The sequence below is a fragment of the Corvus moneduloides genome, chromosome 6 (assembly GCF_009650955.1).
Source record: "Corvus moneduloides isolate bCorMon1 chromosome 6, bCorMon1.pri, whole genome shotgun sequence".
Classification (NCBI taxonomy): domain Eukaryota; kingdom Metazoa; phylum Chordata; class Aves; order Passeriformes; family Corvidae; genus Corvus; species Corvus moneduloides.
Genome location: NC_045481.1, coordinates 39416796 through 39429210, shown reverse-complemented (window position 1 = coordinate 39429210; position 12415 = coordinate 39416796). Strand labels below are relative to the sequence as shown.

Here is a 12415-nt window from a genome sequence, read left to right as displayed (position 1 = left end):
CTTGCTTAGCTCCATGCACTGTTGTACAATACTTCTTCATTTAAAGGGACTGAAGAAAAATTTACGTCTCTTACCTTAAAGATCACTGAAAGTGATCTGTTGTTCCCGTCCCACGGAGAAATCTACTCAGATCCTGTTGGGCTACAGCTCATTCAAGCCCAGTAAATGGTCCCTTTCTTGCCAGGCAGGACGATCAGTATAACCTGCTCATCAGCCCCACAACAAAAAATGTTAAGGTGACCTTAGGATAAAAATCTCACAGGTCTTTAACTAAAATTAGTGGAAATATAAAAAAAAAATTTTTCTTCTGCCATTCACTTAATCACGAGTCTTGAGCTCAGATGCAATGGCTTACATGAAGCTTCACTTCTAAACTTCCAAGTTTTACAAATTAGGAACTCTTGTCAAGAGTTCAATATTCTGTTGAAAACAGACCAGTTCCGTATCTGCAACTTTGTCATTTTATTGGGCCTGGAGTATGTGTGTTTCCTTTAAAAGGCACCAGAATTAATGCAGTGCCCCCTCAGGCAGAGTGCTTGTGATCAAAGGGCTGTGAAAGATTGGATGCTGATTACTCTTCCAATTTTTTTTTTCCTTTTTTTTCTTTTGTCCGGCAACATCCTTAAATACAGTTCAGCAGTGCAATAACATTTTATGTCATTCTGGAATTAGATTTTTTACTAACAAAATGTTAGTAAAATGTAGTGTCTCCTTTTTCTTCCTTTATTTTTTTCTCTGGACTTCTTGCCTGCTGTGCTGCAATCTCAGCAAACAGGTCTGTTTGTGGGTATGTATGTGTTTATACACATACATGAGTATGGATATAGCTGGGGGTCAGGCTGCACTTTTCTAATGTAGGTAGCATGATTTTTCTTTTTTTGCTGTTGTTGTATTTTTGTTTTAAATTAACTTCTCATTCTTCATGTGAATGAGAGTTTGTCTAATTAAGCAGCCAGTGTTGTTCAAGCCTCTCTGCGTTCCAGAGCTCTGAACACCAGTTGCTTGCTGTCCTTGGGTACAAAACAACCTGCTCTCAACAGGCAACAGGGATAAAGTGTTCAAAGGACAATGGGACGTGATTCAGTCTGCGTTTCACCTTATAAACTTCCCTTTTCCTCTGCCCTCCCCCTTCTCCTCCTGCTTGGCAATAAAAGAGTGTCCTGTGTAATAGGAGTTGGAAGAGGGGGAGGAATAGCAGGCTTATGATAGACCTAGCTTTGCTGAAACATTGGATGATGTCCAGTGTGACCACGCAGAGGGATGAGCTCAGGGAAATGGTTGGAAGTTCAAAGGCCTTTTTGTATTGCTCACTGTCAGTTGACAGATGTGCTCTCTTTAGCTATTGCTGCCCAGCCTAGTTCCTTCCACTGGCTCCCCTTCCTTGGGTTTGCTCCCCACCCTGCCTCTGGCTCTGCCTGGGGAGGCAAGTTAGTCCCTGTCTGTCTGGGTATTTGCCTGCCTTCAACTCCATCCTGGGACTTACCTTTGCTAATTTCTTTTAGGAAAATATTGTTTCTTTGCATAGATAGGGAGAGATCAAGCTGGAATGGAGCAGAGAAGGGGGGTTGAAGCTTAACTGTGTTTAGTGTTGGCATAGCCTAATCCTGCTATGAGTACTGGTGGAAGCATGTTAGTACAATCTGTGGTTGCTTTCTTATCCGTGGAAGTGCTGCCTATGAAGGACTTGCAGCTGTCTGAGAGAGTAATAAACAGCCTTCATTTTACGGGTTGGAGAACTGGTTGGGCTAAAGAAGCAGAACTATCCCAGAGTCATGCATCAATATAAGCTGGGAAGAGAATATAGGGATTCAGTTTCTAGTCTTCTTGATGCTAATCCAGCTTGTCCTCCAGCAAGATGAAGAGGTCTTGTTCCACCTCTGTCAGTGAAGAGAATTCATCCTGCTTCATTTGTATCACATCTTCTGACTATGGTTTTTAAAATGAGCTGTATGAGTAAAAGCAATACACTTACCAGATTGTATAGCTGCTCCATCATGTCAGAACAAAACATAGTGGTGGTTGTTTGAGTGTCCTAAGTGTGACCTCCTAACTTTTGAATTTCCTCTTAACTTCAAATTTCCAGACACTCTGGATGTATTTACAACAGTACTAAACATTCACTGTGGGCTAGTGATATGGCCTCAGCTTTAACTCTGTGGGAATAAAACCCATCAAAATATGAAGTAATAAATGGCCAACAGAAGAGCTGATTAGTAACAACCCTAGAGCAAAGGGCTGTGCAGTGGAACTGGAGCCTGATGTGCTTAGAACAAATAGAAAGAAACAGGAATGTTTCTGTGTAAGCAGCGTGCTTTTTAGTGGGAAGAAGGGATTGGGAGGGCAGACCTAGGAAGAGGGGGATTAGGAAGAGGCTGCCCCCATGTGAAAGCTGCTCCCAGAATTTCTTGCATTTTCTTTTGAAGCATCTGTTTCTGACCATTATTAGATTCAGGTTACAAGTTTATGTGGATCCCTGCCCTGATCCCATTGGCAGTTCCTCTGCTCTATGAGACACCAGCCCTCATTCATTAGTTTGGGTTTTTTGGTCTCAAGTGGGTTTGTGGTTTTTCTTCCTCCTTTAAAGTAGAGCTCCTGTAGAAGGGGATTTAATCCCACCCTGCCTCCACCCTGGTGTTGTCTGGGCTAGCACACACTTGCTCTCTGCTGGGTTGGGGAATTTGGTCCTCCTCTGTATATGGCAGTTTGTGTTTTGCTCTCTTCCCCTGTGCTTGAAGCTTGATTTTTATATCTAGGGAGAGTATGAAATTGGCTGAACTGCTCCCTGTAGGGGTGGAATTTCATTTTATGTCGTTGCCTCATGAAGGGATGCAGCAGTTCAGTGGGATAATGGTATCCGCTCTGAACCAGCGCTAATGGCGTAACCCTCCGGGAGCCTGAAGAATTCTCCCCTGGAGAGTGAGCATGCAAATTCCCTTCCAGGTGGCTCCTGTGCAGTCCTTTGGTGATTAGTCATGCTAAAGCATATGCTGGATGAATGGTCTTAGTCCTGAAATTGCAGCTGAGGCCACGGAAGGTTTTCTCAGCATGCAGTGTTTGGAAGTCGTGCTTGGGGGAGAGAGGGCTGATCTGTGGGACTGACTGTCTGAGTCCAAAAATGTCTTGATTTTATTTGGAAGCAGAGTTTGGAAAGTGGAGAATTTTCTACTTCCACCTGCCCTGAGGAAGAAGAGGAAACTCCTTCATTTTGCTGCAGCAGCACAGGGGTGCCCAGAGAAAGTGCAACGTAAGGAAAAGAGTCAGCTATTGGAAGACCAGAGTGCTGTCAAACCTGTAGAGGGAAAATACAGATTTTTGTGCTTCTTTCTCCTTCATACCCCTCTGGGGCCTAAAAGTAGCTGGATATGACATGGATAGATATCTGCATGGGATAGCGTGGACATGATGGGAAGGACCTTTTCCCAAGGGCCAATGCCAAATTCTTTGAATGTTGAGAGCAATTACATCTGTAGTGATGTCCTCAGGTATAGAAATGCCTGCCACACTACAGGAACAGCGGACAAGATGATTTGAATTTGTGGTTAGAAAAATGGATGTTAGAGAAAGTCTGAATTTATCTGCCCTAATGTATTCTTACAGAGGGGGGCTTTTAGGACAGGCCCTTGGTGAGAATTTTTGGAGGGCTTTTTATGGAGAGCAGTGAACAATTTAGTATGTGTAATCCATGCTTCTTTAGCAGGACACTGGCAGCAGTCCTGGGCCAAGGGGAAACAGAAGGTTGAGAAAGCTGGAAAAGCTGAAAATGTGGCTATTTGTTCTCCTTATTAAATCATCCTCCTTTTGTGTGTGGCTGCTGTCTTCACCTTCTTTTTTTACCCACCTCCCTCTGCTCTCACTCCCACCTCCAGGATAGTGTTGGCAGGGAAAGGAGTAGCAGCATAGCAGAAAAGGGCTGGCCTGCCTGGTGACAGATGGGAGGTGCTGTCGGCAAGCTGGGCTGGGATGAAAGGGTTTCAGGCAGTAGCCTTTCTAGCCCTCGCCCCTTCACACCGCTGAGCGAAGGCTGTTCTTCGGAGCACACACCTGTCAGGAGCAATCTTGTGCAGCCCCTTGCCTACCACAGCTGGCAGCACTTAAAAGCATGAACCTTCTGGGGTTGAGTGTTCCTCTCATCTGTGGGGGAAAGAACAGGGCTGATGCTCCCCCTCGAATTCCAGCTTTGTGGCTCCAGGCCTCTTCAAGCACTGTGGGTTTGTGGTTGCACTCCATTGCAAACAGACTCCTGTGTAGGCAAGTGTCATCACATGTCTGTCCCCTCCTTCCATCCTTTCTGGATGGAAACCTCGAGCAAGGTTTGGACTCTATTGTCCACACCTGAGGTACAACAAATTATCCCCAGCATTGGATTCCTGCCTCTAAGCTTCTCCTTGCAGATTTCTTAGACAAAAAACCTGACAGAGCCCTCATGCTGAAACACACTGTAGCATGTTACTTTGTCAAGTCCTGTTCCCCAAAACATTGCTTCTGATAGTTCTCACCCTAAGGAACTTGCTGTGTAATAGAAACAGGATGGATTGTACTGGGAAGCATGCAGGAAAGATGTTGATAGTTTAATGTTGCTTGTTATAAAACAAGTGCAGTTATGGGAGGACAGCAGGCTCAAGGATGAAAGAGGAAAAAGGAACTCAGTGGGGGAATTGCGACAGCTACTTTATTGTGGAAAGGTCAGTGTTTCTCTGGGGAAGAGAGACTGCCAAGCTACAGACCTACCCTGACCCCCATCTGAGGAACAGCTCTTCCTGATGACTTGAAATTTTTTCTTCTGTTTCTAAGAGATGTAGCTCTGCTTCCTCAGGAGGGAAGGAACTTTGTTCCCAGGAAGGAAGCTGGCTGCAGCTCCATGAGGTGTTTCTTTGCTCTTTCAGTGCTGCCCACTTGCTCCCCCTTGGACTTCCACTGTGATAATGGAAAATGTATCCGGCGGTCATGGGTCTGCGATGGAGACAATGACTGTGAGGATGATTCTGATGAGCAGGACTGCCGTAAGTCACCTGTCTGAGGGAAGAGGGTGGGTGCAGTGCCTGCCTGCTATGCCTGGGGAAAGTTGACCTTTTTTATTACAGGAATATAAAAATCTATCCCCTGAATTGGACCTCTGGATCTCTGGCTTGTAATAAGCTATATTCTGCCTCTGACAGAGGTGTGTACCTGTGAGCCCTGCTGCCTTGGCACCTGGCTTGCTGTTCAGCTGCCTGTCTTGGGGGAGGGTATGCTTCTCCATCCAGCTGTAGAACCGTTTATGCCCTGCAGCTTTGCTAGTTAATGTCCCATGAAGCACTTCCCTGAGCTGAGCTCTTCATGCCCTCCCCTGTTAGTGGAAACACCTAACCCCTGCCAAATCCTACTGAACTGCCTGTCTGGCTGACTTCCTGTGGCCTCAGGTTCCACTGTCTGACTTTTCTGCAGTGCTGGGCTGTCACCAGCATCCTGTCCCTTCAAACAGTGCTCCTTAAGGAGAGGGAGGTGCTGTAGGGATACTGCCTACACAGAGTTGTGTGCATGGTGCTCCAGAGTGACTCTGACGGAGGAACCCCATCTCAAGAAATGTGGAAATAAAGCTTTTGACTGTAAAGTATTCCATGTCCATTAAATACATGGAAATGAGTTCACTTTCTGATCAGTATATCCCTGATCTTAGCCTGCCTTTTTGGGCAAAGGACTGGGAAGCAAAGTTCAGGGATTGACATCCTGCGTGATGCTCTGGAATGCAGGACTAAGCTCAGTTTTCCAGTCTATTCAAGTATATTCATGAAGAAAAAGGTATATAGGTCTGGGTCTGGTTTTCTGTTTTTCATAAAAGGTCGAAATGCCCTCATATCTAAGGCAACAGTGGAGAAGCGTGTGATCAAAAGATTTGGAGACTAATGAAAGGAGAAAGGCAAGGTTCTGTGCATGAGAGATTCCTGGGGGATTATTCAGACTAGCAGTAACTGTAGGAGGCTTTCTGTTGGACTGAAGTCCTTGGGTGCTAAATTTGCGGTCCCTTTCCTTTCCTTACTGGTCTGCAGACAAGCTTCCTTAGGAGACTGGCAAGGAGAGTGGAATGAGGCTGCAAATACTGAGGTGTTCAGAAGAGGAGGTTCAAATTTTCTCTCTCCCTCTTCAGTGAACGTGCCCTTTGCTTTGAAGACAGCTTTGGCATTGTTGTGAAAAGAAGGTGGAAATACAGCACTACTAGCAGTTATTTGTTAGATAATGATAGGGACTATTAATTCATTTAAAAAGAGGTGTGGATTACCTTTTTTCTGTGCAGGGTTATCTTGAGTCTGGCTTGGGGCTGTGCTCAAATACATACCAGCAAGGGATGGGTGGCTTCATCTCTCTGTTCCAGCTACTTCCTTCAACCTATGTTCTCAAGTTTTAGAGCCTGCTGTACTGTTGGCGTGTGATCAGAGTGGAAAAGAGACACTCAAGAAATCTCCCAGTGGCTCTCCTGGTATTTGTTAGGGGAATCGGCTCTCCAGCATCACCGTGTCCATGGAGGATGATGTTGCTTGATTTGTAACGTCACACATTTGGTGTTCTGCAAACTAAATCTTCTTGCCTTGCCTTTACCTTATCCCTGTTGTGTCCCTGCAGCTCCAAGGGAGTGTGAGGAAGATGAGTTCTCATGTCAGAATGGATACTGCATTCGCAGCCTATGGCACTGTGATGGTGACAATGACTGTGGGGACAACAGTGATGAGCAGTGTGGTGAGTAATGTAAATACTGCCCTCACAATACTTTGAAAGGAGTTGTGCAGAGTCCAGCCTGTGCAGTTCTAGGATCCCCTGAACATGGCTAAGGCTTCCAGCTGGCTTTTGTGGGCTGAACTTGTGGGATATTCCACTCCAAGGGCTGGCTGCTTAGGATCTTGGGCTGTGTGCCTTACCTGCCAGGCAAAAGAAATCCCTTGAGACCTTCCATTCCTTGACATGCCATTGTGAAGTCCCTTTGGATTACTGTTGAATCCAGCACTCCGTGTCAGTTCAATGAACAATGATGGTTTTGCTCAGGCCCTGCCTGACATGGGTATGTATGGTTTAATGAGCAGTCTTGTTTGTGGGTGCCCTAGGAGCTTCAGGAGGATGGTGTGGTGTTTTGCTGGGTACTCTGGAAAAAGCCAAGGCTTTGTTTGTGTTGCTGTCTCTGCAGATATGAGAAAGTGCTCAGAGAAGGAGTTCCGTTGCAGTGACGGCAGCTGCATAGCTGAGCACTGGTTCTGTGATGGGGACACAGACTGCAAGGATGGCTCAGATGAAGAGAATTGCCGTAAGTGCTTTCCTTTGTAATCACAGGAAACAGCCCTTTGGACCTGCTCTTGCCTTGGGTTTTGGCATGTTTTCTGCAGCAGAGATCAAAATCGAGTTAGTCCTGCCTGTACTGGCAGCTATGCTGCCTTCTGCTGCCTACCCCAGAGGGCGCAAAAGAATGGTGTCTCTCTTGTGTTACCTCACAGGCATACTTCATCTGCGCCTTGCTGCTTCTCTGTTCCTTCCCATAGCTGTGACCTTGAGTCAGAGCAGGAGGTTTATGCTTTACTGAATATAGTTCTCTATAAAACTGGAGGAGTTGAAGGGCAGCTGGAAGACAAGAATACTATTCCCTTCTTTTTCTTCTTGTCTGATTCCTGAGTGAAATTTTGGAAGTGGAGGGGTACTCTGCTTATTGAAAGCACCCTCAGGTACTGCACACTGAAGACACCTCCTGCTTGCCCAGTCTCTTTTCACTTAAGTGCTTTTTGCAGGATGTTTCCCAAAAAGTGACTGATGCTGAAGGGCAGGCTGGGGCTGGGGCATGAGAACCCACAACAGTTGTTTCCTTCTTTGCCTTCACAGGCTTGTAGCAAGTGGGACAGGAATTTGTGTCCCTTTCTAATCCACACTGCCTCTCTCCTGTGTCTGTTAGCACTGTCCATGTCTCTGGAACTTGCAGTGGTCCCTTCCCCCACCCTGCTCTCAAAGGCATTTTGCAGAATTTGTTCTAGATAGCAGGAAACTTCAAAAGGCTCTGGGAGGGGGATGAGGGCCGCCAGCTCCTGAAGGGCAGGGGGAGTGGATGCATGGGGGAGTTGTCTTTTATCTCTCCAGATAATGAGAGCTGGCAGAAAGCCAGGGGCTGCAAACATTTCTAAGACAGGGAAGGACTCTAAGAGGAAGCCAGCCTCTCTCCTTCTCCTTTCGCTCTCTGCCTTTCTCATTCCCTTGCCTGTCACTTCACCGAAGACTGTGAATAGACCCTCAGGAAGGGAAGAGAGATGTTCCAGCATTGCCTCCTGTGGGAGTGGAGGGGCACCTAGAAGTGGTGTCCCTGCTTCCTGAGCTGGAATGCTATTTCAGTCCTGGCTGGCAGTTGTCTCTGTAAGACATTCTAAGTAACTTGCTAAGAAGGTCAGTTTGGCTACCTCCTATTCTCTTATCTTCATCCATGTGGTTGTCATCTTTTCCTTATCTACAATCATGTTTGTCATTCATCTGGGACAAGGCAGGTCTACACTCTTCTTTTTTGTGGTGTTTTTTTTTCTTTTCTTTTTGTTTCTTTTGGGGATGTGAGTGTTATAATTGAATCACACAACATGATAATTTAAGTCACTGACTTCATTTTCTCAAGGAAACCAAAAACATTCAGACTCCTTTAGTGAGGGACACATTAAGACACATTTTCATATCCAACCACTGGACACTCACTGAATTAAGCTCTTAGTTCATGCCTTCAAGCTGCACCCACTACTTCAGGTTGGAGAGGCAGGTGTAGTTCACTTCCCGGACTACTCTTTCTTTTCAGTCTTTCTTTTCTGTTTTGTTTAATAGATTAATATTCAGAACTCCTCAGTTAGGAGACTTGTATACCTGAAACATACAGTGCCTTCTTCAGACAGTATGAGAAGAGGTGTCAGATTCTGTTGTGGGACTCAAAATGTTTTTCATGCCTTCCCACTTAGTGTACTGTTGAACAGAGAGCAGTAGGCAAATCCATGCCCATTAGTTTGTTTGGCTTTGCCCAGGGTCATCTCTCAGGCAGTGCTCCTTGCTAAATAGGCATGGTTGTTTTGGCAAGAGCTTGAGAGGAAAGGGAGGGGGAAATCCTCAAAGGTCAGGTGCTGGCCTGGACACCCTGCTGCTTGCTTGCTTCCTTTGGTCTTCAAGTGCTTATTTTTGTTAAAATTTTAAAGGAATCACTCCTTAGTTTAACCTTGCATTCTGACATGCCTCAGTCCTTAATATGGAGCTGTCCCTAAGGGTTTCTTTATTTTTCTCTCTGTTTTTCTGTCTAGCTTTTTTCAGATTTATTAAACAATTTAAACACTTTCTGGGCACTAAGACATAGTATTTCAAGCATAAGATGGAATGCGACACTCTTGGATCCTTTTTGAGGCTTTCCCATCAATTCTTCATAGCTTTTTGCTTCTCTAGAGTTTAACTCTTGGAAAGTTCAGTCTTCATAGCCTAATATCCTATGTAACTTCTTTTAAAATTGTATTTACTGGATTCTCTGCTTGAGGGTCTTTATATATAGGTTTAACCTGCTTTTCAGTGAAGCAAAATCAGCATTCCTCTCAGTAATACAAATCATGCAGAGCTATGCAGCAATGGCTGTAATTTCCAACTCCTTTCCATTGAATACTTGCCAATTCATTATGGGACTGAGAAGGTTGCTTCTAAACTGGACTGAACCTTGTCACCTCACACATTCTTTCTTTGATTCCTTTGTTAGCATCAGATGTTCCAGCTGCCACCTGCAGCTTGGAGGAGTTCCAGTGTGCATATGGACGCTGCATCTTGGACATCTACCACTGTGATGGTGATGATGACTGCGGGGACTGGTCTGATGAATCTGACTGCTGTAAGTTAGTAAAGGGTGATGTCCTTGTCCAAGCATCAGAGTTACAAACCTAAATGGATTTTGCATTGGCTTGGGAAGGGCTTACAGTGTAGATGGCAATCTAATTGTTCACACATAAGCTGGCTCCTTCATTATTAGGGGTTTTGTTTAACTCTGGAAAGTGAGAATAGTGGTGAGAACACACACTGACTGTGTAGTCAGTGCACTTCTGCTTACAAGAATTACAACAGTTTCCAGGAGAAATCTATTCAGGACCAGGTTCCTTAATAATGGAGGGTAAGAGTGGTACTGAGGAGCTTTGGGGGTGTTATGTTGGTCTGAGTTTGCTCTTTTTGTGTTTTGTCATCTCTGCAGCATCTCACCAGCCTTGTCGCTCTGGAGAGTTCATGTGCAACAGTGGCTTGTGCATTAATGCTGGCTGGAGGTGTGATGGAGACTTTGACTGTGATGACCAGTCAGATGAGAGGAACTGCAGTGAGTGCTGGGAACTGGTGGAAACATTCCATTTCTGTGGATGCAAAAGAGTGTTTGGGACAGTTAGCTTTGGAATTGGCTCTCTTCTGATCCTTCTTGCTCACCTAATATTCCTTTTTTGGACCCTCAGCTATGTCTATGTGCACAGCTGACCAGTTCCGCTGTAAGTCGGGACGCTGTGTCCGTCTGTCCTGGCGTTGTGATGGGGAAGATGACTGCTCTGACAACAGTGATGAGGAGAACTGTGAGAACACAGGTTTGACCTGCTGCCTTGCTGCTTAATAGCTAATGTTTCCATTCTGAAGGTAATAGGTAGTGAAGTCTGTTTTGGATTGCTTCAGTGAGTTCAGCCTAGAGTTTCGGTCCTTCCCAGAGAATGGGATCTGTAGGTCATCTTATATGCTTGCCAACTTGTGCAGGTCTGTGTGCTTAAACTAACTTAGGTGAAGGTGTTTTCTGGTCAAGTATCCTCCTATCTTGTCCCTACACTGTGAATTACCACAGAGCTCTGGGACAATTCCATTCAGACTTGGAAACATCAATAATGTGCCAAGTTACTACCTTTATCATATGGGCTATACTAACTTATATACTAACTGCCTTCTAGGTAGTTCTGGATGGCTTTCATGTTGCATTGTGAAATTGCTGACAATTCTAGCAGGCAGTGGAATCAAAAAGGACATTTAGTGGAAGAGAAGAATAAAGCCTTTGTTTCAGAGGATTAAGGTTGTCAGCTTCTCCCTTAGATATTTGCTCAGGAATTGCTCTTTCTAGTATTCATTTCACATACTGGTATTCTTTTGTGTGATAGTGGTTATGGAGAGGAGGAGGATTTCAACACACCCTAGTGTTAAGGTAGGATTCAAGGAATGTCTAGAATCTTTTCTTTTCCTTAAAGCCTTCAGGATGTCTATAGGCTTTGTTGAGGAACAGAGTGTACTGGTTCATGAATTCATCCTAGTGAGTGGAGCCCAGCTATGTGTACCAATCCTTCTGGATCAGTGTATTCTGAGCAGTGGTTTTAGGGGTGACAAAATGGATTTATGAAACTGTACCTCTTGTTTTGGGGGCTGTTGACAAGTGGAGAGTGGGTGTTCTACAAGGACAGCTGAGCTCAGATGACCTGGAGAGGCACACTTTGTAGTCATTTGAGAGCAGCTGCTCTCCATTGGTCAGCTGTTTTGAGCATCAGTGTGGTGATCCTGGAAAAAGCAATTGTACTTAAAGACAAGCTAGTAACCCTGTTTCCTCATCCTGATAACAAAGGTATTTAGAGGTACTGAAAGAACAATTGCCACCTAGAAACCAAGTCAAACTTCCAGAACCACTGAAATTCACTATGTCCACATCAAACCAAACACAAGGTATTGTTAACTGTGAGGTTAGTTGTACAGCTCTACATTAGATTTATGGTGAGAGTGAAAGGTCTACGGTGAAAATTAAACTGGGTTTTCCAAGCAGGATGTGTACTGGCTCATCTAAGTGACACAGTGTAGTGTCCCAATGTCTGTAGCAAGAGTTAAAATCCTCTTGGTTTTAGTGCAGAATCATATTTTTATTGGCCATAGAGAAGATTCCTAAAATACTTGGCAATCAGCTGGTGTAAGGATCTTTATGTTTGATATGACAAATGAAGTCCCAAGTTTCAGAATCATTCATATAAAGTATTCCTGTGCTCTGAAAAGTGAATCTGCATGTGGTTTGGTTTTATGTTCCCACTCTGTGTCTGTAGTTCTTAACTGTACTTGTTAATCTCACAACTACCCTTTTCCACACTGCTTACAGGCAGTCTGCCAATCTGATTGTTTCTCTGCTGGTAACTGTACTGTCCTGTTATCTTTGTAAGATTATCAGAGGGTGATGATTTAGGGACTGCTAATCAAGTCACCTTAAGAGGTAAAAGAAGTAAGAGGCAACAGGACAGTGCAGTTATTGCTGAAGAAACAATCAGATTGGCAAAGTCCCTACAAACAGTATTACTTTGCTTACAAGAATTCTGTGCAGTCTCCTTGCCAACAGCAGAAGTTGAAGTGTGTAGGTCATGTGAAATCCTGTTGCCTGAGCTCAGATTTCAGGGATGCATGTAAATCTCATTCCAAG

At 44.7% G+C, this 12415-nt stretch overlaps 1 protein-coding gene across 3 annotated transcripts in view; it reads left to right on the top strand.

Moving 5' to 3' along the window:
• Positions 1 to 12415, top strand: part of LRP4 (LDL receptor related protein 4) — an 83738-nt gene that overhangs the window by 46818 nt on the left and 24505 nt on the right. For all 3 annotated transcript variants that reach the window (XM_032112290.1, XM_032112289.1, XM_032112291.1), the window contains exons 3-8: positions 4884 to 5000; positions 6598 to 6711; positions 7154 to 7270; positions 9713 to 9841; positions 10196 to 10315; positions 10446 to 10571. In XM_032112290.1, coding sequence (XP_031968181.1) covers positions 4884 to 5000; positions 6598 to 6711; positions 7154 to 7270; positions 9713 to 9841; positions 10196 to 10315; positions 10446 to 10571 — 723 coding nt within the window. The remainder of the gene's footprint in view (positions 1 to 4883; positions 5001 to 6597; positions 6712 to 7153; positions 7271 to 9712; positions 9842 to 10195; positions 10316 to 10445; positions 10572 to 12415) is intronic.